The sequence below is a fragment of the Penicillium diatomitis genome (assembly GCF_028827545.1).
Source record: "Penicillium diatomitis strain IBT 30728 chromosome Unknown utg000003l_segment0_segment0, whole genome shotgun sequence".
In the NCBI taxonomy this organism is placed as follows: Eukaryota; Fungi; Ascomycota; class Eurotiomycetes; order Eurotiales; family Aspergillaceae; genus Penicillium; species Penicillium diatomitis.
Genome location: NW_026623175.1, coordinates 2,632,379 through 2,658,913, shown reverse-complemented (window position 1 = coordinate 2,658,913; position 26,535 = coordinate 2,632,379). Strand labels below are relative to the sequence as shown.

Below are 26,535 nucleotides of genomic sequence, written 5' to 3'. Positions count from 1 at the left end.
ACATTTACCCAACTGCTTCTGCCTTCAATCATGCCCCGACGGACATAACACAGTCAGACGATATCTGAGGATCGTCGAAAGCCTTGTTTGTCTAGAGACGTCGATCACATAGCTAGGTACCTAGTGCATCAAGCCTTATACTCCGGCGGTGGTGGCGCGGCCGTCCTGGCACTTGCTGATCCAGACGAGGACCCTTTGGAGCGTGCGCTCGCACTATTGCGCAACATCATTTTGATCTTCGGGTCATACGTGAACATCTCCGCGTCACAGCCAACTTTGCTTTTCCGGTCCGTGGCCGCACCCTTATCAAGCAACATCTGAATAATCTCAATACTCCCCGCCGCCACAGCTCTATGCAACGGTCTCTGACTATACTCATCCTTCATTTCCACGTCCACGCCGTGGTCCAGAAACGCCCTGACCATCTCAACATTCTTCGCCTCAATGGCTTCGAAAAAGCACAGCATCTTGGATTTATGATCAAAACTCCCCACCAAAGACGGGTAATGCTGCAGGAAGACCTCCACCGTGCGCGTATGGTTCTTCGTTACGGCCCATGAAAAAGGCGTATGACCCAGTGCGCCTCTTGAGTCTACGGCCAATTTGGGCCCGGTCATGCGTTCCCAAATCGAGCGAACCAAGCGCTTATCATGCGCGAGGAGAACATCACATATCTCATGATGTCCCTGCATCGCCGCAACATGCAGCGGCGTAGAGCGATTCACCGGCGCCAGAGTCGGCGCGCCATGGTCCAGAAGATCTTGCACGATACCGAGGTGTCCGCACCGCGCCGCGAGACAGAGTTCTCTGCCTGTTCGGGGGCCCGGATCACATTCTAGCAGGAGGTGGACGACTTTTCGATGACCGGCTTGAATCGCATAGTCTAGAGCGGTTTTGTCGTGTCCGTCTCTGAAATCTGATGATGCTTTTCTCTCTAGGAGGAGTCGTGCGACGTGCCAATGGCCTTGCTTTGCTGCGTTGTGTAGGGCAGTGGTTCCGATTGTGTCTGATGTGTTGGGGTCCGTGCCACCGTCGAGTAGTTTGGTGACGATGTCGAGGCGACCTTGGTCGGCTGCGATGATGATGTTGTGCTCGAGTTCGGAGACATGCGTTGATTCAGATGCTTGTGCCATGGAGGAATGAGTCTGGAGAAGCGTTGTGCCTTGAGAGGCAGGGCTCATGGTATGAAATTGTTTAAAAGGGTGAAATGTATGTAAGAAGTGCGGAGTCAACCATAATGCCGCCTTGCGATAGAGCCATTATAACAAACGGCTGAGGGCGTCCCTTTTCATGATTCGCGCGCGCCAAGTTTGAGGCTATGCCTCATTGTGGTAAGATTTAGCGGAAAGTGATCTCCCTCCGTCCGCGCCTCCTGGTCATTCATGACCAGTTCCAGGCAACATCAACGACTCGGTAATCGTGTCCCTAGGCACAGTAGTACTATGCCCTTACCTTAAGTCATAGTCTGTTCCCACGCAATGCTCTGCGTCTCCTCGTTTGTGCCACGATGCACCAGATCTTATCTCTAACCATGTGCCGGGGACATATGATAATTGGGGAAAAGGCCCGCTTATGGATTTACGGGGATGACTCACCCGGACTTAGCGGTCCGGATCTGCCTAAGCAGTTGGCGTACCTTCACATAGTTCATGTGGTACCGAGCAACAGTCTGCTTAATTATGGCGCGAAAGCAAACGACATCCATATAGTTCAACTTGTGGGCTAGACAAAGTAATCCCCTTGAGGGCAAGATCATTTGGCGTCAAGAGATGATACCCGTATTTAAGTGACTTCTAGACATAGTTAACTATGGAGTAACAGTGCGTAAGCAAGTATTTCGACGCCAATCGCCATCTAGAATGGTTCGCCCCGTCAATGGCGATATCGCGGCAATCGATCTATATCAATGACATTGTCCGTTGCATCCTCCACTGCCTTGATCTCATCACACATTTTCACCCGCGAGGTTCGCATAAGATCTTTTCGCGTGGAGATACTCATAATCGGGCATGGCGTCTCTGACACACTTTTCGATTAAATCGGCCATGTCAACCCCAAACTCGGATTTCCATTTGGCGGCCTCAGTCGCAATGTCGAGGTCGGATTGACTCTTGGTCTTCATGACCCCTGAGGATTTCAAGAGGGTGCTTCCAAAGATCTTGTGGAACGGGGTCTTGGATTTTTCTTTGTGTTCATCCTCGTCCTTGGTTTGCTGCTCTTGCTTTGGAGGAGGGTTTCCCTCCTGAGCGCCTGTATCCGCCCTGGATTCCCACTGGAACCTCAGTCGCGTCGCATCCAATCCAATATCTGTACAGAATTGGGCCAAGGCGGCTTTGTTCAAGATCACATCATCCGCATCAAGCATCAGCGGATGTGGATCGGTTTTGCACGCCCAGTCGTAGAGGAACCGACTCCATCGCAGAGTCAGACTCGCCCGCAGCAATGGTTCCATTTCGGAATCGTGTAAGCCTTGATGGCTGCGCACGGCCAGGGATGCGCGATAGTACGACGGGAATGCCAGAGCAGGGTGTCTGACCAAGAATACGAGACGCCATTTCTGGAGAACTTGATCGCTCATGACTGTCTGGTTCTCTGGGGACCAGGTTGAGGACGGCGCCTTCTCTAGTTCGGAATCCCCGACTGGATGAACCCGAAAGACCGCGGGAGGGTGAAGATTCGGTTCGCCCATCCATTCTGCGATCGCAGCAGGATTGGAGATCCATAGCGCGTGTTCTTTGAAGAAGTGGATCTTGCCTTGCTCTCGGGCGGAATGGGCATCGCGTTCCAAGTCTTCATAGGACCTTTGAAAACATTCCTGTCGCTCTTGAGTTTCTTTGGCACTGATCTCTCCAATTGGCCGATATGGTTTGCCAGTCACCCAGTGTGGCAGGAATGCCGGGCGGAAATAGTAGCCTGAGGATGGATTGGAAAATGCACGGGGCTGCTCATCGAGGGCGAGGATCTTGCAGAGTAGATTAGAAGCGGTGCGAGCGTAGCTGACTAGAAAGACGCCTCGGGGCGAGTCGGACGAGGAGGGCTTGTCATTCATAATGAGATGGTGCTAATGAAGCTGCGGGTTGAGAAACAGACCGAATAATTTGCAGTCCAGGTTGGTTGTCAAAAGACAGTAGCTGGAGACAATCAAAGATCTGGGGAGTTGTAGCCGTCTTCCTACCCAGTGACAAGGCCAAAATGATGTTCCATGTCATGTGGATGATCTGCCTCATTTTCGCCTAGATTATTGGGTTGTGGATGTGTGGATGTGTGGATGTGTGGACTCTGCCGATCTCCTTACTTCTTCATGCATAACCTGACAGGCTCAGCGTGGCCCACATCATGCTCATTGGAAGGGAAAGTGTTTGGTAAAGTCAGCCGCTTCACAGAAAGCTGGACAAAACATGGCAATTGCATATACAAAGTCGACCATATCAAGCCATCTCCCACAACCAGACTACATATAGCCAGTATCGAACATGTACCTCGCCGCTGATGCGACAAGCAGAGTTTGGAAAACATTAGTCGTGTTTAGCGGATTTCCCCAGCTTGGATCGGCCCGTGGCGGATCCCATCGGCCTCAGATGAGCGGGTTAAACACCATGACCAAGTCACTTTTCGTCCTATCTCAACCCAAGTTTTCTGCGTCCACTCATTCACCTTGACAATGTCTTTATATATCTGCAAGAGAGCCTTGCTCCTTACGGCTTCCACTGATTGACCGGTTTGATGCACTATCTCATCTCTCAGCGTGTCTATTGGAAATGGATCTGATGCCTTGCATACCTCTTGAACAGTAATGAGAGGCGGACACCTACACATGAGATCTGTGCCGAAAGCGCCGAGAGCAGCCTTTTCTGTCCAGAGTATTTGTAGATATCGATCTACTGAAAGTGAAAGAGGAAAATGAAAACACAACATGATTGGTGTGAAAAGAAGGAAGAAAAGCTATCTAATATATGGGTTTGTGGGTTCCCTCGATGACGAGGCAGAATCACTCAAACACAGAGACAACGAGCGACCGAGATGTTTACACTACCACCCATTGTGGTGCTATTTCGCAATTACGCATAGCCTTCATATTGAAATGATTCTACTTTTGTAACAAACGCGAATTGGTCTACTCCACGTAGCTGGGATACAATCAGACGTTCATTAGAAAGATAGGCAACTCCAAACGATCTTGTAGTTTGTGAGTCGCGAACCAAAATAAAGATTTACGCAGATCTACTTAGGGCCCGGGACGGGATGACCGTGTTTGTATGACATGTGATTCTGCCGCTCACCACAATCCATAGCTTAGGTAGAATCTCTCCCCCATAGCAATCTCACTCCTCATCCCTCTCACACATCGATACTGCTGCTCCTACAGTAGCCGTATCTCATCAGACCGCATGTACTGCAGAGAGTAAAGAGACTGGCACGGAGATGAGTATCGAATGGGGACCCCCTGTTTTTGTCTCGAGTCTCACGAAGAGGGCACCAAGTCTGGTGACCATAAGTTGCAGACTGTCGTGGATTCTCTAGGTATACACGGAATTCCGCACAACCTCCAGTACATATGGTGTTTCATTTCACTGCGTGGTCTCTCTTAGCTCGACAAGATTCGAGTTTGTTTGAGATCTACTCTTACGTATTTAGGAAATCCAGAGAGTCAGAGCAGTACTTCATGAATGGCATTGTGTGAGTAGATAGACAGACAAAGAGGAAGACAAAGAAGAGGGAAAAACCTGTGCACGGGAAGAAAAACCCTCTGACTCTGCACATGTTCGTTTGAGAAAGTGTGAACAGATGGTTGAAACCCTTTATCATAGGTGCCTCCATCGGCACAAGCCCTTCATCACCGCAGAGAACCATCAAAAGCTCACATGCAGCTATACAACCCAAGTGCTTCTTCTAACACCAGTCACTATGGTCACTACCACCGTTTGAGCAACTGTTACCGCAAAAGCTGAGGAAAGTGATGGCGCCGTTGCCTCCATTAGCGCAGTAAAAGAGAGAGTTCTCAATATGGGCTTTGTCGGTTGGTTGGCCAGATCGCTGGAGCTCGTTGTAGATGTCATCATAGTAATTGCCTTTGGCACGTGCTTGGGTCAGAACCGCCAGCTGATGCAAAGATAGTCCCACAAGAAGTCTAGCAAAGAAACAAACTGACCTCGATTGAGTAGGTTATAGCCGCAATAATCTAGCTGGTATTGGCAGTTGCTTGCAAGGGCAAGACCAAGACTGGTAGCCATGATGGTAAGAGACGTAAGAGTGATTTTGACCATCTTGATGGATTCGCCAGTTTGCTTGGGAGTCGGATATTCACTGGATGGGCTTTGTAGAAGAGATGAGATGATGGTTCAACTGAGCGAGAAAAGGACTTATTTATAGGCCAGCTCGATCTCTGCGGAACGGAAAATCAACCTATATGAGCCTTGTGACCGTCTTCATCCCATACAACATTGCACAACCCACGCAGGCACATACACACAAGCCATATCCTCTTCCAGCCTCATTGAATGTAAACAGACCCTACCAAATTTGTCCCGCTGTTTCAACGTGCCAGAGATTGATCCTGCACCAACATTGGTCAATCTTTACGACCAGGCGCCCATTGTCGAATGCAGATCTCTTCCGCGAGTGATAATAGCACGAGATTGAAGGGGGGTTGATTCTCCGGACGGCACCTAATCAGGAGAACTTTTCCCGCCCAAGAGATCGTGAGACCTTCTCAAGTGGATTGCTTATAACTTGAAATCAGGCCGCCCAAGATAGCGTCGTTGCTCTCATGCAGGATCTAGTTCAAGAGTAGTAGGTGGTATTCGTAGAGGGAGGCCTGATGTCAACTTTTTCGAGCGACATGGGGATTGGAATGGGCGGCAATCTTAGAAACGCACCCCCGACGGCCCCTTAGAGTCAAATCTCACCTCTTGCTGTAAGTGGCTAGTGTTGAACCCATATTCACAGTCGTTTCTCGCTTGAGCACCCCAAGCTCGAATTCAGATTGGACTTCGAATATGATTACTTAGATCTCCGGCGGGGGGCCAGCGAATGAAGATAGGTATGAAGTCCTGAAGATATCTCTTTCTGGTATTGCTCTCAAAGCTACTACTTTAAAACTTATCCCCTAGGAATCGCATTTTTACGAGAGGTCGCAAGGCAATTGAGATAATCGACATGGTCGAATCCACGATTATCGCACTTGCTCTTGCAGCTGCAAGGCTTCGATTCTCTCTTGCGGCCAACTGTACACCACACATCTCATAATGTGGCTACAATCTCCTCAAAGAAGGTGATAGATTATGATGGAGGAACGTGTTTTTAGAACGAAGTGCTGTTGGGTCCAACGTTACCGAGCCATCGACTGACATAAGTGTGCAGGGAACTACTAGAATCAAATCACCGACGCGCTGAGAGCGGCTGGTCATCCCTCCAATCAGACACACGTTGATCAAGATTTATTCTGGTGCATTAGTTACTCAAAGGGGGAAATTACGCTGTAAACTTTCGGTCAGTCCAGCTGTCATGATGGCGGGAGTGATCGAAGTGACTGGTGCAACTAAACGAGCTTGTGTGAAAGGCGCGCCAGTGTCTGTGTTCTGACAATTATTCAAGTGATGATTCAGGAGATCCATTATTGGCTATTTTCAAGAAAGAGATACCCTGTCCCTGGCGACTTGGTAACATCCCGATTTCGTAACAGACTTGCCGGTTTGCAAGGTTGCGGGTGAGTCTGGGTGATTCATAGCGGCGAATCTTCTGATATATTGTGGAGAACATTCTCTCTCGATGCTCCAAGCGAGCTAAGCATTGTTAGATGCTTACAAAACTGACTCGTAGTGTAAACAATGTCCGACCCGCAAGGGTCGCCATATGCATGTCAGTAGCAGGGAAAGTATCATGTCGCACGGGTCGTCAACTTAGATATCCTCACGGGCGGATCGTCCCGCCGTCAGGCCCCCCGAAGGATTAACCTTAGTATCCACCCTCACAGGACCCTGCCGCCATCTAAACAACCTTCCAGGACTGTGCTGGTCTAACCCAACTTCAGTATTACTTACCAGCTGAACAAGGCATGCCAAGAATAGTGACTCGCCTGAAAGCGGGGACTTCCCTCTACTCGAGGTGGAGGAAACCTGCCAACTATCCATAGGTTCTCAGGCTCCAATGCGCTCTTCCAGATCTATCACGCGACCATCCCAGCATCGTTCTGTGCTCTAGTCTGCCCAATGTCAGGGCTCCTGTACCCCAGTAGGTGAGAAAGAATTGTATCTTGCGAATAATGCCTTGCACTAATCGAGCTGTTCGCATGACAACCATGCACTCATCTGTGTAACCGGGAGACATTCATGGTTGGACCTCGATCTAGACCTCGCTCTTCAATCCGATTCATGTGACACCTAAAACAGATTCAAACTCAAGCCTCACCTGAGTCAGCTACAAATGTACCAATCGCCAACCCTAAAATAAGCATGATCTTGTTCTCCGGTGCGCATACACCAGGCCCTCCAAATCTCTTTCAAAAATACCAAACCCAATTCCTTGAACAACCTGACTCATAGGTAGTTTGCCGGGCACATGGGTGTGGCCATTTCTTGAGGTTCCTTGATTCATAAGACTGGAGCAGCTTACTGCATGTGCGCAACACTTCCCTGGATATGCTCCCCTGTCTAGAGACCAACCTAATGCACGACGCTGTTTCTGGACGGCGTATTTTCTGGAACTTCATTATGGGCGTCAAGCCTCCATTTTCCGCGCAATAGGCATTTTCGCGGCGGACAAGAATCGGAGCCAAGAACAAGACCAGATCCCTTACGTTCCCGACAACAGATCTGGAAACTACAAGAGGTGGTAAATCCAAAAAATTCCGTGAGCTTAGCCTTGTTCACCTTCTGTGCCTTCAAAGTCATGCGGAACGTGCGAACTACCAGGGGCACCTACAGTCTCCTAGAGAAGACTTGGAAATACCCAAGTCATGATGGCCGGGGCTACCTTGTCCCGAATACTGAGGTACATGACTGCTTGGCCGGAATACACCATGTCTAACCACTATTTTGACCCTCATGCTTGGCGTCAATTCCTTCTATACTAGGTAGTGGATGCATCTTTCTACCTGAAACCCTTTAGCTGAAGAATGGCAAAACGTTTAAAGACACGTCAACTTTTATTTCCATATCATGCATCAGTCCCGAAAATAACAAGGGACCACATAGGATATATACCAATCCAACACCGAGGAGTATAAGATAGAAATGAAAGGAGCATGAAGCTGACAAGTGATATGCAAAGAAAACCCCATGGAATACAGTCCAGCATATACAAGACGATCTAGCGCTTGCCGGCACGTCCTCTCTTCTCCCGTTCGTACTCGTTGGCCGCACGACCCTCTTCGCTCTGAATCTCGGCAATAAGACGCTTGTACTTCTTCTCGTACTCGGCATCGCGCTCCTTCTTCTCGCGCAGCTTCTCGCGAGCGATGAAGCTGGCGTCCTTGCGCAGCTCCCGCATGGCACCCTTCTTCTCGCGCTTGTACTCGGCCTTGAGACGGTTGTTCTCCGCACGCTCGCGATCTGGGTCGTAGTGCTTGTCGGGGTTGAAGTTTTCCTCGAACTTGGGAATGGCGGATTTGATGGCCAGTGGCCGGTGATTGTGAAGCAGCAGCGGACGGCGGGCAAGGCGTGATTGGGCCAGATGGCTGTCAATCTTGTCTATCGTTGCTTGAACATGATCACGGCCAGCAGCGAAGAGTTTGTTTTTGAAACATTGTCGGATGTGGGTCAGAACCGAGTGAACGGGAGTAAAGATCTCAATGAACGCGGACATGTCGGCCCAGAGATCTGAAGCGGTATCAAGCAGAGAAACATATAGAGTGATGAGGGAGAACTTGAGATCCTCTTGCGCCTGAGCGTCGGAGGGAACGGTCTTCACGTCACGGAATTGAAGCTTGCGAGACATCACCTTCTTGATGGGTGCAAGCTTGACTGATTGGTGAGCTTTGCGGAGAGGGAAGGCGAGGTGCTTGGCGGGCATATCCAAAGGAGCCAGATTGCAAAGAGCATTGAGGGTAAAGTTGATGAACTCAGGCATGTATCGCTTAGCAACGCTTTGGTACTGCAGGCATAAGCTACTGGCAAATGCTCCAGTCACAAAGTCGCTCACGCCATTGAGTGAGCACTGACCGAGGAATCGGGCAAGGCAAAGGTGCGCAGGTGTGGTCACGGAGTGGAAATGATCAGAAGTCGGGAACACTGTAGATACACCTGTCAACACCACCAGATCCCCGGGAAGAAGACTGAGAGGACGGTCTTCTGAAATCTCGCGAAGACGAGCACGGAAAGCCATTGCGACGTTGATCGGATGAGTCTTGGCGAGAGAGTGAACGTGGCGCAGGATGTTCTCAATAATTGAGAATGAAGGCTCAGCGAGTTCATTTGCCATGTAGGCCACATGTTCGACAAGAATCTCGGCAAATCGGCCGAGCTTGGCCTTGTTGTCAGGGTGAAGACGAGGATGGTGTAAAGCACGAATGCGCTGAATCACGGTTGGTAGATCCTGCCCAGACACGTTCTCAATAATCTCGAGGAACTCTTCGTGGTTTTCCGGGCAAGGATAGGTGAAAGCCAATTTACCATCAGCGGTCTGGTTGACTTGCACTGCTGTTGATGCGGTGGCGCTACCAGCAGTGGGCAGTGTCATTCCGTTGATCAGCTCGTCTTCCTCCTCAGACTCTTCACCGTCTTCTTCGCCTGACACTTCCTTCTCTTCCATATCGCTTTCATCTACTGAAAGGCTGACATTCGAACGTGTCTCAACGAGATCATCATCGATAACAAAATCATCTTCGTCTTCGACCGCAAGCTCTGGTCGAGGTTCGTATGATTGTGTGTGCAACCCGAAAGCAGCGGCATCGTCCACTTCGGACTCCTCATCCTCCTCGCCCTGGAAGAAGGAGTCTTTGTCGCTCTCCTGTTCCTCCTCTTCATCGCTGAGCTGCTCACCACGCATCCGGCGTTGACGATCTTCCTCCAGCTTCTTTAGTCGCTGAGCCTCTTCCTCGATCTTCTCTTCCTCCGTCTTTGTTCGGTCAGTTGGCTTCGACCGCTTATCGAAGGTCAACTGCTTGAGTCGCTGATCGTACTCCTTTTCCGAGTCCTTGCCTTCGGGCTCACGAAGCATGGCTGCGCGCTCTGGGTTCATGGTGTCCAAATCCTGCTTGGGCGGCTCGGGTTTGGCCGGTGCCTTAATTCCGCGCAACGCAGCGAAAAGGTCTGGTAACTCCTTGTCCAGCTCCTCCCGGAGGTCATCGTCGTCCTCTTTTGCCTGTTGTCGCTCGGCCTTGTGGAACTTGGATTTCGCGATGACCTCCTTCATGACCTCAGCCTTGGACTTCTTGCGTTCGGGTTGAGCCTCGCCATCTTCCCCGAAATCGATAAAGTCTTCGTCATCCCCGTCATCTTCACCGACACGTTTTCTTTTCCGCGGCGCTTCGTCATCGTCAGATTCGGCTCCGCCCAGGTCACCGCCGTCAAAGTCATCCACAGCGGTTCCATCCAAAGTCAGAGACTGGCCCATATGGGTCAATTGGAACTCTTCTTCATCCTCCTCCAGGTTGAACATTGATTCCTTGCGCATTTTCCTTTGACTTTCTCTTGCGAATCGTTCAGCGGCGCGCTCTTCAGGCGTCATAGTCGGATCATTTTCACCAAAACGGCGATCGACAAGTCCGCCGACTTTGTTTCGACTGTTCATCTCCTGGAGTAGTGTCGCCCGTCGCTATAAAATAATCCATATTAGCGTATGTCGAGAGCGTACAGTGTTCCGTGTTGCAGTTTATTCTCACCCTCTCCTCTCCCAATGACTTTGTGACACCGGGACGACGTCCGGTCGCCTTTGTAGATTTAGCATCATCGCGGGTAGTAGTCTCGAACTTGCTCCTCGTGGCGGTCGGTCTGATCTCGAACGGGTTAAATCGGTCTCGAATTGCTTGCAATGCGGCGTTCCGCTGATTTCGATTTTGCGCTCCCACCCCAGATTTGGCGTTCTGGCGCTTCTGCTTCTTCGACTGCTGACGCCCGAGAACTCCAGTCTCTCGCAGCGAGGCTTTCAGTTGCTTGAGCTGTGAGGGCGGCATCTTTATTTCGAGAAGCTTTGCAGCAAGTGGAGTTTTTTCGTTGATGGTGAAGCCGATCAGAAAAAAATAGATTCACCGCCTCCGGCGATTAGAATTCTGCCATAGGGTCTCCGCATCTCCAACAGCTTGAGGTTCACTCACGCCATGTCTAGTTTCTCGGGTGATAAAGTGCTATGGCTCTGTCTGGGTATGTCTACGTGCTACAATGTTATCTATAAATACAAAAACTGATTGGATTAGGAGTCTCGCTATTCTTCGCCGTGCGTGGGATCGTTCACGATCTACGCCGAGTCGTGGAACTCACGGAAATCAAACATGTGGAGAAAGAGGACAAGATTATCAGTGACGGAGCAGAGGATGGTACGCAACAATCTTTGGCCATATAGGTGACTTACGACTCACATATCACAGTATTGAAGCTTGATACTCTCCTGACATTATCTCAAAGCACGAGTCATGAGCTACGATCTGCGTATGTAAAAAAATTGCCATTCATGTTGCACAACTCCAACGCTAATGGGTGTAGTGCTTTGCGCATTATCTCCGAGAGAGCTACCAAAGGTCCAGCTCGCGATCTGTTGCTAGAAGACTTGTCATCCAAAAACAAAGACAGACGAGACAAAGCGCTGACGGCGCTGCATTTTCTCACATCGAATCGCGCCTGTAAGCCATTGATCGACCCTTCTCACTGCAAAGGTTCTAATGCTAACAAGTCGCAGTGTCTCGAGCCTCAGTATGCGCCAACCTGCAAGATCTTGAAACTTTTACGGCGTTGATTAATTGCCTTTGCAACTTCCTCGACGAACACACAGAAGAGACTTCCTCGACCGTCTCGCCGATTCTACCTAAAACCAGGCCAATGGGGGAGAAGAAAGCACTTCTAATACTGAACGTTCTTCTACCTGAAGACATTCCTGAAGCTTTGTCAGCAGGGATAGTATCTAGATGGCTGGTCAAATACCCCTTCCCCTGTGCTCTTGACGAGTCCTCCGGGCGAGACAATGTCATTCTCCTCATGAAGAATTGGTGGTCCGACGATGCAACTATGAGCTCAATACTCGGCACGTTGACCACACATCCAGAAGGCTACGAACAACTTCAAGAATATGGACTGATGAGTATTATGGGCGATGAGTCGGATGAGGAGAGGTACCGACGTCGGGATGAACAAGATGCGCGAGAACTTGCCGCAGCCATTCAAGATCTTGATGATGATGACGACAGCGCGATTTGGGATTTCGACGAAGACTCAGATGAGGATGCCGAGGAGGATATGCCCAGGGATGGTGACATACTAATGGAAGAGGGGGAAGACACTGCTGGACTAGGTTCGCGCGCTCCGTCACGAAGACTACACGAAGGGACAACAGAAGATCAGGCTCTGAGACGGCGAAGGCGTGAGGCAATGGTGTTGAGTGAAGGCGGTCGACCATTAGGCCGTGAGAATATCATTCAGCCCCCTCTCTAGGTTGGAGATCGCCTGCGAGTGATTAGTTTACACCCCTTTTGTGTTTTTCGTCGAATTGCAAAACCATGATACCCAAAATTGCTACACGCCTATTGAATTGAGAGAAATTGGATGCACACTTCATCATTAGACTGTTGTTCTCGAATCGTTGCAAAGTCCCGATATACATGCTAAAGCCCAATCCACACGGACTTGGAAAGATGGTCTGTCTTCTTTCTGCTGTTCTTCACCATACCAAAAGATCTCAGATCTGATAAAGCACCATAAAATAAGGCCATGACTAACCGCTCGTCACATGCGTCTCCCTGCTCGCTTTCGAAAACAGTGTAGAAGGTCTGCCAAAGATCATGGATGTTTACCAATGCCCCAGATTCAAGGTATAGCTGATACAGTATCGCAGTGGGCGGCTGCTTCACTGAAATTCTTGCAGCGCTTATATCGGCCGAGGAAACCAGGTAATCGAAAGGATTTGCCAGTGCACGCTCGATCGCAAAGCGCGGTCTTGGTGTGAAAGTCTCTTTCAGAGGATTACGGAAGTCGAATAGGAAGGCTTCGTGCATGAAAAGTTCCTGGGGCTGGATCAGTGTTTCCGCAAAGTATTCCTGAAAGGCGCCGACGAGTCGGTCAACAATCCTGGTGTACTCAAGATCGCGCTTTGCCAGATTGGATTTGCCTTTACTCAGTAAGATTCTTTGCTGGACGACAGTCGTCTTCATTACGGAGCTGTTGATGTTGTATTCACTCCGTAGCGGTAATGAACGTGCATGAACGTCAACGAGCGAAGCCAAGTCAGCCCTGATGTCCTCAATGGGCAAATGAGTGAGTTCTAGTTCGGGCAAGGCGTCAAGCAGGCGACCCATCTTCTCCGAGTCAAATGTCCTCATGGTGGCAAGCATGTCATCCAAAACCTGCGATTCGCTCAGGTCTCCGGAAAGGCCTCGCACAGAAAGGTCGGAGATATTCGTTTTCTTCAGCGATTGCGTGTATTGCAGACATGAGAATATAACGCCAATAGCACCGAACAGGCGTCGCATACTCTGCTGGCCAATTTCAACATGGTTGATCGCCTCCTGTAAAAGAGTTTCGTCGCTTTCAATGAGGTTTCTCGCGTTTTCTGGCGAGCCCGACTCTATGAGATCCTCACAAAACCTGTTCCGTGTTAGTCTCCGCTGTCATTTGTTAAACAAGTGAAAGAAGCCTTACATGCGGAATGATGGTGTGTTTCTCATGGCCTCACAAAGCACGGTATGTGAAAGTGTAGCTGGGCTCGGGTTGGCTAGGAGAACAGATAGAGGATTGGCAAAGAAGTGCGACATATAGGCATGCTTGGCCACGTTAGCGTTCAAATCTCACAAGGCCTCTCGCAAAGACTCCTTACTTTAACCATTCGACTGAAGGCCTCGGGAGTCTGGAAGTAATCATGAGTCTTCTCCAGAAGGGTGCTGGTGACATTGCGACCGAGCCACATCTTCCCTTCAGGTCCCGCCTGAAGAGATTCGTATATTCGATCGACACAATTTCCCGCATCTTGGACTTCGAAATGCTTTCCTTGCAGCAGGGAGATACATGCGCGTGGAAGACGGCCTTCGAAAAGCTCGACGGATGTAGAGATACCGAGAAGTACCGTGAAAGGGATTCGATCGAGCCAAGACCTTGCGCATTGTCAGCTTAGGTTCTATTTCAGATAATATTTTTCACTTATTGCTCACTTGAGAAGTGACAAAAGATCCATGAGCAATACTGGATCAAATGCCTCGCTATCCCGGAATGCAAGTACCAATTTCTTGGTGCCCTTCCTCTGGACATAGTCATGAAGAAGATCCAGATCGTATCCGAGTAGCCGGGGGCCCTTTTTCAAGTCAGTCAAACCCTTCACAAACGAAGTATAAGACGTACACTTCTATCCGTCAAGAATTTATGATATCCATCGTTTCCCTCGGTGTTAGTGATCACAGCTCGAATGACATTCTTGAGTGTCGTCTTCAAATTCGGGGCATCGCCTGATTCAAGTACCACAACTCCGCCCTCATCATTGCTCAACAACTGATCGTTGAGTCGAGAGAGAAGTCGGCTCAGAGAAGACACGTTTGAACCAACCGTCACCAGTCCCGTTGGAATACAGCCATTGCACCTAGCATTATAGTCAGATCCCTGTTTGGATAACGAGTTTCCATTGTGACTTACGTCTCGGGTGTATTGTCTCTGACGAAGGAGAGTACATCGGCCAAGACTCCGGCGTCCACATCTTCAAGAATAGACTATGAGCTGAACTTAGCGCAAAGCACGCTTTCGAATCAAGCGTATATAGACCGCACCTGAATCCTATCCTCCTGCCTTGACCAGATTTGTTTAAAACAGTCGTGACGCAGTTGTGTAGATATCAAGTTTTCTTCTCCATTCAAGAGTGGCACAAAGATTTGCGAAGCGGCCGCCTGCCCTTGGTCATGAGCGGACGAGACCTTGCGGCGTTTAACAGGTCGCTCACTGGCGGTTTTCCCGGGTTTTGCGGGCTGGTAAACATATGCGCCCTGCAATGAATTAGCCTGAGCCATTCTCGTTCTGGAGCCTTTCGCCTCACAATGCTTTCGAAGAAAACATACCTGATTCGGTGACTTGTCTCTGGACAAGTCCAGTACGTCTTCCTGTCCTACAGGATCCATTGCTTGCTTCAATAAGTAAAGTCGCGTCCAGCGCGGATGACTTCACGCTCGGGGACAAAAACGCGCTAAACCCAAACAGGACCATTAATGGTTTTCCGATCTTCAACTTTCCACGACCAATTCAGATAACTTCGAACTTCCCCATGAAACACTCCATATGCTTCGCCAGGCCGTCCGAGGAGGTGCTCGATGGTACCAAGTGGTCCACAGCTCAGCCTCTCCCCTGCGCGCTTTCAGCGTTGTGAATGCGCGGCGACTCGACTTCGGCGGGCCGAATGACAAGGTCAACTTTTACGAACAAGAATCGCCCTCGAGCAAAAATGCGCGGAAAGTCGATCCCGAGGCCGAAGACAATGAAGACAAAAATGATGTGGAGGGCGAACTCTCAAAACTTCAACAGGAGCTGAAGACGTTGGAAAAGGGTCCTTTCGAACCTGATGGCGAGTTTATTCGGAGTCTGCCAGAAGAAGACCGGAAGATTGCCCTGGAGGCTCTACAGAAATACGAAGCCGAACGGAAACCGACTGGTCCCGAACCTTCACTCAGCGACGTTTTCGATGATGAATTGGATCATATCCTGAAGGAAGAGTTCGAAGGACTTGCGAACGAGCAAGAGAATTGGCAGGATAGCGCCAGAGAGCGTCAAAAACTTGCATCGCGCAAACGATCCCAGCAAGTACTCGCGGAACGGCCTACCCATGCCACCTACTCTCGTTTCGAAGACTCACTTCGACGTTACACAAGAAGAGACACAAAAAGAGCCACGGAAGAACGTACCAGGCAAGATCTTTGGAAGTCATATCGTCGTTGCAAGCAGAGCGTACCGGATTTTCTTGAAACGCTTGACGATGACATGCTGGACTCGCTTTGGGAGTCTCAATCTACCGTACAATCGTCGGGGTCTACCCGGTCTGAGCATCTCCAGATTCTCGCCAAAGATATGAAATCTGTGGGCAAGAATCTCGCTATTCCTCAGATTCTAACCTATATTGAAGCTTTGCACGACGGCGGCGCTGTCGCTCAGGCCCTGGAAGAATGGGAAGCATACCAGACGGAGCTCTCACAAAACAAGCAGGACTTGGAGGAGTATTGGATGCTGGGCGTTCGGCTTTTCGCGGCTGAGAGCAATCCACAACGAGCTCAAGATATTGCCTTGGCATTTCTCGCGAACGACCGGTCCCGTCAGCCTCGCGTGCTCATTCCAGTAATTACAGCATGGGCTAGAATTCCTGGAAAGGACGCTGAGGTGAAAGCATGGGCTCTCTATTTGCAACTGAAGACTTTCCTAGGTCCAGACATGACCATGGAAGACTACGATCGAGTGAGTATTGGCCTGCTGTCTGCGGGCCGCTCAGATGCCGCCGTGGCTGTGTTCAAAGACATGATGGTGACGGGCCAAGATCCGGCGAACGATTCGACCTCATTATATAAATCAGCCCTTGGCCTGGCCGGAAATCTTCAGGCGTCCAGTATCGACGAGGCAGCTGTGAACAAGGTATCGCTGTCCGCGCTGACAATGCTGCCTCGTCGATTCCACAACCGTTTCTTCTTTGCGAGCTGGATGAAGAAGCTTATCGGCATGGGCGAAGTCGACTCAGCAGCAATGGTCATTGAGTTGATGTACGAACGAGGTGTTAAGCCTGACGCGAAGCATCTCAACGGCGTCATGGCCGGCTGGCTGCGTGAGGGTAGTGCATTGGCTCGAGACAAAGCAGAGCGACTTGGTTGGTCCATGATTCAGCACAGGATTGACGCCGTCTGGAAAAGATACCAAGTCGTTGAGGACTCCTCCAAAGTTCAAGTGAACCAGCAGCCGATGGAGACAACTCGAATCCCAAAGTTCCTACTTCGTGATGTGCCACCCGCGACCATCGAGACTTTCTCTCTTCTTCTCCTCCACTACACTCGACGCGGAGACGACGACATGGTTAGGTATCTCGCCAAATGCCTGAGCGACGCGCACATTCAGCCAAACTCCTACTTTATGAATCACCTCCTGTACGCGGAACTGCGAAAACAAGACATTCGCGGTCTGTGGAACAAATTCGAAACCATGTCTTCAACTATCCAACCCGATCTCGAGACCTACGCATGCCTTTGGGACTGCGCCAAGGTGCAATACGACCGTGGTCGTACAGCCTTTGACGCCAGCTTCCCCTCGGCACGGCTGCTCTACTCTCGCATGGTGCGATGGTATTCAAGTCTCTCTCCCCGGAGCCAGAAGTTGACTTCTGAGCAATTCACCAAGGAGCTCTACGACCAGATCATCCGCTGTCTCTGCCTCTCCAAGGACATCCCAGCCACACTCGTCGCTCTTCATTCACTAAAAAACATGTTCGGCTACGGGCCAGACGATGTCACCGCCCGCATGATTGTCCTTCAAATCGCTCGCCTGGCCGGCGTGCCATCAGATACCCCAAAACGGCGCCTGCGACGGCTGTCTTCAACTCCCCGGAGTAAAGAGAACATCAGCCAGGTCACACAACTCTTGGATATGCTAGGCGAGCGCAAGTCGCTGGCGCTGCAGTCACAAGGCCTTCAAATCGAACAGCTCGATCGGCAAGAGAAACAGCAATACCAGCTGGAGGTGATCTCGACGTTGCTCCGCATAGTGCTGAGTCGAACAGAAGGCTTAGATCCCGTGCTGGTTGAGGCTAAATTGAAGCAAGCTGCGACTGACATGTCGGTCAACCTGATCGATCTTGGGCCCCCTCTCGGCGTGGATGATAGCAAACTCCTTTAGCGACTTTGTGCGTGTATCTTCTCTTTCTCTGCATCGCATGGCATGGATGTGGCGTTTCATGGCTTTGTTCGGTTCCGACGGAGGTCCTTGACCTCAACTATTCTTGTACATTAATGACGGCACCATCGCCACTTATACTGCATGTGGAACACTTCTCTCATAAAATCTGCAAATCTAAATGGTACTCTGTAGTATGCAGTATGCACTACTATCTGCTCTGTTACGGTCGGTGGAAGGAGAGACGTGAATAAATTGAATATCAAGATGGTCGAGGTATTTCAAACACTCCGTCGCACGTCAACTAGTCCAAGGACTGTCTACATTGTGGATCGAGTACAAAAATCTCAAGGACGCCATTCCGGATGGCTTGAATTGAACTAAGAAGGGTGGTCCTCCCCCATAAATGTAAAGGTGGGAATTTTGGGGAACACCTGGCGAAAAAAAAAAGATAAACATAATGTTCTAAAGTCACATGCATGAATGTATAGCGCTTATTTCTTCCCCTTTCCCTTGTTCTTCTTCTTCCCACTCACAGACCCCGGTGTGCCAGGGCTATTGACCGTGGACGTGTCCGCCTCTACCATAACCGCATCATCATCGCTTCCCTGGACAGAGGGCGTGTTGGCCACAGACGCAGCCAGGTTTTGCTTGGCCGGAGTAACAGGTCGTGATGCGCTCACAGACGCAGGCGCAATCGGGGAGGTAGATCCAGAAACATCGGCGATCTTAGCATTTGGAACAGCACTCTCCTCATTCAACTCTTTCATAAACTCCTCCTGGATGCTGGACTTCTTCTTGTCCCACCACGCGCGCTCTTCGGCGGCCTTTTCACTGTGCTCCTTGAGACGCGCGCGGTAAAGATCATTGTTCAACATCTCATTCGCAGACTGGAAAATAACCTGGCCCCAGCCGGGGACGTAGGCGTTCGCCTCGGAGACAACGTCCCGCACCTCGTCCTCCATTTCTTTCTCTGCGCGGAGGAATCGCTGCCAGAGATCATCGCCGACACTGCCGCGCTGCAAAAGGACTCCAAGAGCTTGCTTCTGGGAGCGGAGCGTCATCACGCGACGGATGTCCTCGGTTGCGCGACGGAGGAGGGACGCCTTGAGGACAGATTCGGGAACCGCGGGGGACTTCTTCTCCGCAGGAGGATCGAGATGCATGAGTGAGAAGTAGATATCACGTTGGATGTGGGCGGGGAACCATGATTCCAAACTGGCCGCTTTTTCTGGACGAGTGAAAAAAGGACAGATGTTAGCTTGGTGTAGCAATAAGAAACCGATAATTGCCCCTCTGTTTAGGTGTCGGCCAAAGCTTTTTTGGCCTGGACGCGCCATGTGTGCTTGGGGAAAGGGATACGTACGGGCCTTGCGCTTTCTATATAGAGAGGAGAATGTCGCGAGAGAGCCGATCAAAACACCCAGGTAGGCAAGAGGGACTGCGAGACTCAGCCAGTCCACCATGGTGTCGGTTTGATTGCCGTGCGTATGCTCCGAGGTGAAAGGGAGATACTAGAGTTGGGCGCAATGTGATGCCGCGGGCGGAGAATATTATAAGTTGACTTTCTTTTCCAAATTCAGCTCAAGCTCCTCCAGAATGAAGGCGGACTGTTTTCAATTGTGGCGGAAGACTGTGAGGTGTTGAAGATTGGGAGTTGTGTTATCATCGAAAAGGCAGGAAGACAGGTACACTTCCCGCCGGGGCCACAGGGCCACAAGGCATAAGGCCAGAGTGTTTTAGTGGTGGGTCAACGTCACATGTTCCGCCCGCAGTGTGTTCCGCCAAATGCTTGCTGGTCTCGACTCACTCACTACTCATGTCGAAACAGCTTTGGAAAGTACAGACACAACCTCGACTTACGAGGATGAAAATTGATATGTTTAATCATTTTCATACAAAGTAGGGTGTAATTTGGACACATGGTTGCCGTCCATGAATATTAAGTTAGACATGATATTTCAACAATACAACACAAAAGCATGACAATAACGCCCCATGCAACCATGCTATCCCAGCATCATCCAGCCAGGAATTTCATCGCAATATTGGTATCTTGACAGAGGCAAACGAGAGTAATATCAACAGGGAAAGGCCCAAGCAATCAAACAAGCTTCACTCTCATGCGGAAAAGCTAGCGTGGCCCAGCTGATCCTTGGTATTCTGGCTGATCGCTCCAATCTCCTGGAGAGACTGCATGTCGTCCATGACAGCATTGAAGGTATCAGTGACACCAATGGCGACCGCTGTGCGATCCCACTCACCGCGCTTGCGCCAGACATAATCCATAAGACATGTGTTCACTTGCTCGAGCTGCTCAACCGAACATCCACTGGTCTGTAGGGAGAGCTGCTTATGGAGGTTTTCAATGTGTTCCATGTCGATGATCAGCTCAGGCATAGGCTTAGTCTGATCTGCATCAAACAAGGGAGGTTGAGGCTTCAGCTGAGATTGGCTGCCGTATATCGCACTCAAATCTTCGACTGGTCCAAGCACCAGGTCGCGGGGCCGAGGAGATGGTTGACTGCTCGCGCCCTGTTGAGTGTCAGGCAAGTGCTCTTCCTGTTGCGGATCGCGATCAGGATACTGGTTGAGATCAGGGAATTCATCTCGTGATCCGTGGAAGCTCTGAGTATGTTCGAGTGTATGATGACCAGAGTGCGTAGAATGTCCCGAATGACCTGACGGGCCTGACGACTTTTTGTCCGAAGTGGTTTGTGTTGTGGAAGCCTCGTTGGTATAATCGGCGGGCTGAGACCCCGCGACCATGGGAGTTACAACACCTGTCTGAGAAAAGCTGGAGATACCTGACTCCCGACGCATTTGCTGTGAAGGAGCAGTGTACGAATGTGGCGGTCTGGGTTGTGCAGATGGCCCAAAGGAGCTCACTTGGGTATCTTTGCTGCCGGAGTGATCCTCGGAGTTGGTCATGAAGACATCGCCATCACCATCACCATGAGAGCTATTGCTGTGACCATGATGACCTGATTCATTCAGATCTGAGCCGCCGCCGTTGTGATAGCGAATACCATTGGTATGGCTGACGTTACCATGCTGATTGGGCGTGACGGGTCGCTCGTGGGCATCAGTCTTGAAGAACTCGCTACGATCGGGGATCGTAGTGTCCCCTTCTTCGGCGGTCACGGGTCGAGATGCAGCTGCCCGAACTTCGTCCTGCGCCCGCTGTGCGCGTTCAGTGGCTTCCTTCTCACGCGCCATTTCCCGCAAATAAACATTCTCACACTCTGCGACGAGAGCTGGTTCGGTCTGTTCAATGGTGGAAATATCAACTTCCACGTTGGACAGAAGCTCATTTGCTCTGAGGAGCCGCTCTTGTTCCCCTAGCGTTCGCGCATCCTTCGCGATACGCTTGACATCCGCCAGGAAGTCAGACGGGCGTTTGTAGAAGCCATTTGACAATCGCTTCTCCATCGTCACAATCTCCATGTTGTAGTAGAATTTACCAGTGGCTGTCTCACGAAGACCAGGTGAGCCGTGCTTGTCAAAGGCCTTCTCGTAAGGCCGATTGCTGGTCATCGGGTCAGGAGTGAGATCACTTGTGACGATATGCGGATCCTCTTCTTCCCACAGGTATCTGATATGGCTTTCATCGACAACACCCTGGCGGAATCGCTTGTATTTCTTGATCTGATCCATAATCGGCTGAATCCGAATCTTCAGGAGGTTGAGAGTATGATGATCTTTCTTTTTCTGAGCCTTGCGCTCCTGCTTGGAGATGGGTATGTCGGCCTTGGGAGGTGGCGGAGGGGCAACTTCCAATTCTTCAAGTTGACGTTTCTTGCGATTCTCAGGATCTGGGAAATCTGAAGGTGCCGTCTTGACGTATTCGATGAGCTTGCCGAAGAATTCATGGCGAGCTTTCTCACCGGGCGCGTGCAAATCAAAGAGATTTTTCTTAGAGTACCCGAACAACTTGTGGAGAAGACTAGCATCAACATCTTCGCCCGCTGATTCGAGCACTCCAAGCAGCAAGACAGGATCCGTCGGCGGGATTGAACGCAACAAACCCATGAACGTCGAAAGAACAGCGGGGCCCACAGTCTCGAACCATGTTTGAATATTTGGAATGTAGATTACACTGGGTTTGTGTCGTTTGACCTCTGCAAAGAGTTGGATCACGGCAGCTTCGGGCGATCGCGTAGAGTCACTGAGCAGAGTTGGAAGATCAAACGCCTGAACGTGCAGACCCTCGAAGTGATGAAGAAGAGCTGCAGCAAGGTACTGCTGGCCCATGCCATGAGCACCACGCAAGAGCAAGCGAGGGCGAAATACCCGTGAACGATCAAAGTCTTGCATGATCTGTTCTCGCTTGAAACCATTTCCATCTTCTGGCTCTTCAAACTGAGCTTCTTCGAGCGCAGTCAGTCGCTTGCGCTGGGGGAGAATTTCTGAGAGCGAGGTCTCAATATCTTGTAGTTGTTCTCGGAGAAGAGGCTCCACGTTCTGAGGTAAGGCGGTAGCTCCTGAAGATGTAGAGCGCTCGGACGACGGTACCATCTTCTTGATGGCGATCATAAAGTCTTTGGGCGTCACGTCAATGTTCTTGGGGTCAATCACCAATTTCTTGTCAGACTTGTAGATCTGAGGGTATCTCCTCTGAACGGCATTTAGCGCAGCTTCCGTGCAGAGCGCACGCAGGTCAGCACCACCGTAGCCCTTTGTAATCTTAGAAAGCTCGTCCTTAATTTCATTTGGCAATGGAGGATTCCACCCCTTGGTGTGGATATCGAGGATGGCCCGTCGACCCTCGTTGTTGGGAAGGGGGAAATAGAACTCGCGATCGAACCGGCCCGGGCGACGGAGAGCGGGATCAACCGAGTCGGGTCTGTTAGTAGCACCAATTACAATGACTTGGCCACGACCGTCCATACCGTCCATCAAAGCCAGCAAAGTGGAAACGATCGAAGCATGAATTTGTTCTTGCTTGCTGGATCGCACAGGTGCAAGGCCTATCGAAAATTAGTTGGCAGCTCAGGCTGGACAATCGGAATATCTTTGTGACACACCATCGATTTCATCAAAGAAGATGATGCTCGGTTGTGTTTTGCGAGCTTCCTCGAAGAGCAATCGCAGTTGACGCTCAGCCTCTCCAACCCACTTGCTCAGGGCATCTGCGCCCTTTCTCATGTAAAAGGTGACTTTTCGACCTTCGGCGCTGACACTGTTGGCCAGTGCGCGGGCTAAAAGTGTCTTACCAGTACCAGGAGGACCGTGGAACAAGACTCCACGGGGTGGTACAATATGGAACCGTTGAAAGATTTCAGGATAAAGAAGCGGAAGAGACACCATCTCCTTCAGCTGATCAATATGACCTTGCAATCCTCCAACACTATCGAAATTGACGTTCACATCCACTCCCAAGGGGTCGGCATCCGCCAACGCCTGCCTGTCCTTGATCTTACCCAAATTGGCAGGTGTACCTGCAGTTTGCTGAGCAGGATCAGCCGAATGAGTTTGAGCGACCAGTCCTGCACCAGGTAATAGCCCTATGGGCTTGGGTTGCTGTGTCGCTTCGTCGTCACTGCTGTCACTGTCAACACCTCCGGCTGCAGCAGGTGCTCCAGGCGGCGCAAGAATAGCCGATAAACCGCCACCCCCGAATGGTCCATCTGTTGGGAACAGAGTTCGCTGCCAGCCACCTCCGCCGCCAGCACGGCCACGTCGAGAGGGCGATTCAGTCACGAAATTATCCTCGATATCTTCAATTGGCAAGAATTGCTCTGGGCGAATCAATCGATAATCAACTTCCTTGCGGCTTCGACGTGGCTTCTCGGAGATAGTTTCTTGCGCAACACGTCGTCTTGGCCGACCACCGCGGAGATCTTGGAGCTCTTCGGCGAGCTCCTCTGCGACCTCAGAATGACCACGAGAACGGGTCGGGCGTTTGCGCAAACCAGGACGACGACCAGCGGCACTGCTATGTCCCTCATCATCCGCGTCATCGCGAGCTTGGCTGGCTTTTCGGGGGGATCCATTCGATGTTGCAGAATCGGACGCGTCGTCATTGGACTCCTCGTCTTCGGGTTCAAAGTCGCTCTCATCGGCCTGGGATTTGCGCTGAGAAGAAGGCTTCTTGCGGCTTGAGCGACGTGGTTGAGCGCCGTCAGATGCATCGGCGTTGGTAGTCTCAGGCTGCTCGGAGGCTCGAGACTGCCGGGTTCGCTTGCGAGATACGGGACCCTCATCCTCGTCCTCATCTTCATCTTCGTCATCATGTTGTTCATTCTTCGCATCGCCCACTTCGGACTCTGGAACGACGCCTTCCGTGGTCATTTCAACGTCGTCGCCATCATTCATGAGAACAGTGTCACCTTCAGTGGGTTCCTGAGGAACATCACTTTCGAGAATCTCCAGGGACGCGGGGATCTCAGACTGCTCAACAATCTCTTCTTGGATGACGGGCTGTTTGAAACCACGACTGTTTCGTCGGCGCTGCGCGGCGGTCTCTGGGCTCTGGGTGCCTCTCTCCACTGTCTCCATATGATGACCCGAATTTGTCAGGGCATACATATCCTCAGAAGCACCCCGAGTTCGCCGCGTAGTGCGTCGAGTGATCAATTCAGGCTGAGCGAGGATTTCTGGCGGAAGCTTCAATTTCACAACCGTCTTCTTTTTGTAAGGTGGTGATGAAACCTCTGGCGGTTCGCCATCCTCGTCGTCGCCGAAGGACTCTTCATCGGAAGGCTCTTGGTAGGTTTTGGACTGGGTGGTTCGTCGGCGCGCTGTTCCACGCGCATTTCGTGGGACATTTGGGTCGTCCTGATCCTCTTCGGACTCGCTCACTGATAGATCTTCGTCCAGGCTGGCGCCATCGGAGACAATATCACTATCCGAACTTCTGCGACGCCTCTTGGCCGGCCGCGACCTCTTTTTAGGACTAGCTTGACTTTTGCGATTACGTCTGCGAGGTGCGCGATCGGTACCATCACTCCAGTCTTCGTCTGCAGAGTCAGACATGTTGGCGAGCTCCTCGAGGGAGCGTTTAGCAGTTCCGCGAGGCATGGTATGGGTAGGTTGCGATAAGGAATGTGATATGAAATTGGCCCCTATGATTTGGAATGGCCATCGTCAGCGAGAGAAGCAAATCAAAAACTCGTAGCAGCGATTGTAAATGGAGCAAAGTACAAGTGACAGTTAGTAGAGTGAGCTGGGCGAGATAGCTTACGAAAGGCGAGATAAAATGCTCGACCGGCGAGGATCGGAGTCGCCTGGGTAGTCTGATCGCGCGTCAAGGCTCTGCAATATCTTCAAAGCCGACAACGAATAGTTCAGGCCCTATTGCAAGAAGCTCAGCGCGCCATGGGCGATGGCGACGATGATGGAGCGCGAAGTGATGATTTCCAAAGCGTGATTCTCCAAGCACACAGGTCGAACGCGTCGATTGAAAAGAAAAGACGGCAGCGATGAGGTTGTCTAGGTGTGTTTGGCACAGGCTGAAGACGACCGTAATAAAAGAGCGAATGTAATTGGTAAAGTCGCTGCGGTAGCCGTGATGGTATCCCAGTGTCTCTTGGTCAACAACGTGGGCGGTCGACTCAGAAAGGGACTCGCACCGCCCGGGCAGAGCATTTAAACACGCGCCACCGGAAGCGCCACATTGTGGCGCGGCAGCCGCGCTTTAGTCAGTCCGCACGTGCCACCCATCTTCAGACTGGATCATTGAAGCGATTCACCATCGATGAGATGACGGATTTGGGGAACCCTGTAGAACCATGTCTAGAAAGGACTGGTAGATGTTCAATCACCTGGCAATTTCATTTTGAATCCATAAGAGCCTGTCTCTGATGGATTTTAGGGCCTTTCCGACCGGGATACCGAGTGATGACCGGTGAGGGGAGGAGGTGTCAGAAGGGCGATTAGGGATGACGAGAAGCACAGCTGGAAGCCTTCTTTCATTTGGGTCGTGGCTCCCTTCGCAATGGCTGCCCACCAGAATTGACCCCGACCTGATATCATGTGATTGATGAGTCAGCTGGCTTTTCGGCTCCCGCCCGTCTGAGGACCCCCGGCCGTCAGCGGGAGTGATGTAGAATGGTGATAAGTGTATAAAAGTCCTCCAGCTTGAATATAATTGAATATTGGGACTGTTGAAGTAGGTCGAATTCATAACATTCATTCTGAATTTTCTATTCCAAAAGCTACCTCTGAGATTGTAGATCTATGTACGGTCACTCTGCGAACTCCTGTAGTTAATGCCGCCCGCAGCCATGATACGCAAAATATATTTTTCGCCCTGGGGCTTCCGCTGAATTTATCGGGGGTCAGGGCTGTCTGGCAAAATGATCTCAAAAAACACGTGTTCGCACAAAATCACAACGGGTCAAGTGAACAAATCCCCACAGGACAAGTCTACAAAATTTTCCATCTGTTACTCTGATGTCCACCATCCCAGAGTCGAAGTGACCCGAGGGCCCAAGAGTAGTAAGTAGTACTAGAGATACGGCCTGAATCCACCAGTCAGTAGGTCGGCATTCTATCGAAACACGCTAAACCGTAATTGGAACATCAACTCCAGACCCCCAACCTTACTCCTACG

General features: G+C 50.8%; 9 protein-coding genes across 9 annotated transcripts; 2 read left to right on the top strand and 7 right to left on the bottom strand.

Annotated features, from left to right (window-relative positions):
• Positions 1 to 128: 128 nt before the first annotated feature.
• On the bottom strand, positions 129 to 1,181 carry N7539_003095 (ankyrin repeat domain-containing protein; the record flags this gene model as incomplete). Its single annotated transcript, XM_056932698.1, has 1 exon — positions 129 to 1,181. One exon carries the CDS (start codon positions 1,179 to 1,181, stop codon positions 129 to 131), a length of 1,053 nt encoding a protein of 350 aa, XP_056792657.1.
• A 764-nt stretch (positions 1,182 to 1,945) lies between these two features.
• N7539_003094 (uncharacterized protein) lies at positions 1,946 to 3,049 on the bottom strand (the record flags this gene model as incomplete). Its single annotated transcript, XM_056932697.1, has 1 exon — positions 1,946 to 3,049. The coding sequence occupies one exon, from the start codon at positions 3,047 to 3,049 to the stop codon at positions 1,946 to 1,948; it is 1,104 nt and encodes a 367-aa protein (XP_056792656.1).
• Positions 3,050 to 4,890: 1,841 nt separating this feature from the next.
• N7539_003093 (uncharacterized protein) lies at positions 4,891 to 5,264 on the bottom strand (the record flags this gene model as incomplete). Its single annotated transcript, XM_056932696.1, has 2 exons — positions 4,891 to 5,100; positions 5,142 to 5,264. The coding sequence occupies 2 exons, from the start codon at positions 5,262 to 5,264 to the stop codon at positions 4,891 to 4,893; spliced, it is 333 nt and encodes a 110-aa protein (XP_056792655.1).
• A 3,043-nt stretch (positions 5,265 to 8,307) lies between these two features.
• Positions 8,308 to 11,110, bottom strand: N7539_003092 (snoRNA-binding rRNA-processing protein NOP14; the record flags this gene model as incomplete). The annotated part of the gene is made up of 2 exons (XM_056932695.1): positions 8,308 to 10,752; positions 10,820 to 11,110. The coding sequence occupies 2 exons, from the start codon at positions 11,108 to 11,110 to the stop codon at positions 8,308 to 8,310; spliced, it is 2,736 nt and encodes a 911-aa protein (XP_056792654.1).
• Positions 11,111 to 11,254: 144 nt separating this feature from the next.
• On the top strand, positions 11,255 to 12,578 carry N7539_003091 (uncharacterized protein; the record flags this gene model as incomplete). The annotated part of the gene is made up of 5 exons (XM_056932694.1): positions 11,255 to 11,297; positions 11,351 to 11,470; positions 11,522 to 11,582; positions 11,637 to 11,773; positions 11,830 to 12,578. 5 exons carry the CDS (start codon positions 11,255 to 11,257, stop codon positions 12,576 to 12,578), a joined length of 1,110 nt encoding a protein of 369 aa, XP_056792653.1.
• A 170-nt stretch (positions 12,579 to 12,748) lies between these two features.
• Positions 12,749 to 15,238, bottom strand: N7539_003090 (uncharacterized protein; the record flags this gene model as incomplete). The annotated part of the gene is made up of 8 exons (XM_056932693.1): positions 12,749 to 13,727; positions 13,782 to 13,903; positions 13,957 to 14,230; positions 14,288 to 14,427; positions 14,475 to 14,709; positions 14,763 to 14,836; positions 14,894 to 15,106; positions 15,179 to 15,238. The coding sequence occupies 8 exons, from the start codon at positions 15,236 to 15,238 to the stop codon at positions 12,749 to 12,751; spliced, it is 2,097 nt and encodes a 698-aa protein (XP_056792652.1).
• Positions 15,239 to 15,395: 157 nt separating this feature from the next.
• Positions 15,396 to 17,981, top strand: N7539_003089 (pentatricopeptide repeat protein; the record flags this gene model as incomplete). The annotated part of the gene is made up of 1 exon (XM_056932692.1): positions 15,396 to 17,981. One exon carries the CDS (start codon positions 15,396 to 15,398, stop codon positions 17,979 to 17,981), a length of 2,586 nt encoding a protein of 861 aa, XP_056792651.1.
• A 491-nt stretch (positions 17,982 to 18,472) lies between these two features.
• Positions 18,473 to 19,444, bottom strand: N7539_003088 (Sec63 complex subunit SEC66; the record flags this gene model as incomplete). Its single annotated transcript, XM_056932691.1, has 2 exons — positions 18,473 to 19,209; positions 19,345 to 19,444. 2 exons carry the CDS (start codon positions 19,442 to 19,444, stop codon positions 18,473 to 18,475), a joined length of 837 nt encoding a protein of 278 aa, XP_056792650.1.
• A 655-nt stretch (positions 19,445 to 20,099) lies between these two features.
• N7539_003087 (chromatin segregase YTA7) lies at positions 20,100 to 25,001 on the bottom strand (the record flags this gene model as incomplete). The annotated part of the gene is made up of 2 exons (XM_056932690.1): positions 20,100 to 22,948; positions 23,006 to 25,001. 2 exons carry the CDS (start codon positions 24,999 to 25,001, stop codon positions 20,100 to 20,102), a joined length of 4,845 nt encoding a protein of 1,614 aa, XP_056792649.1.
• Positions 25,002 to 26,535: the final 1,534 nt, after the last annotated feature.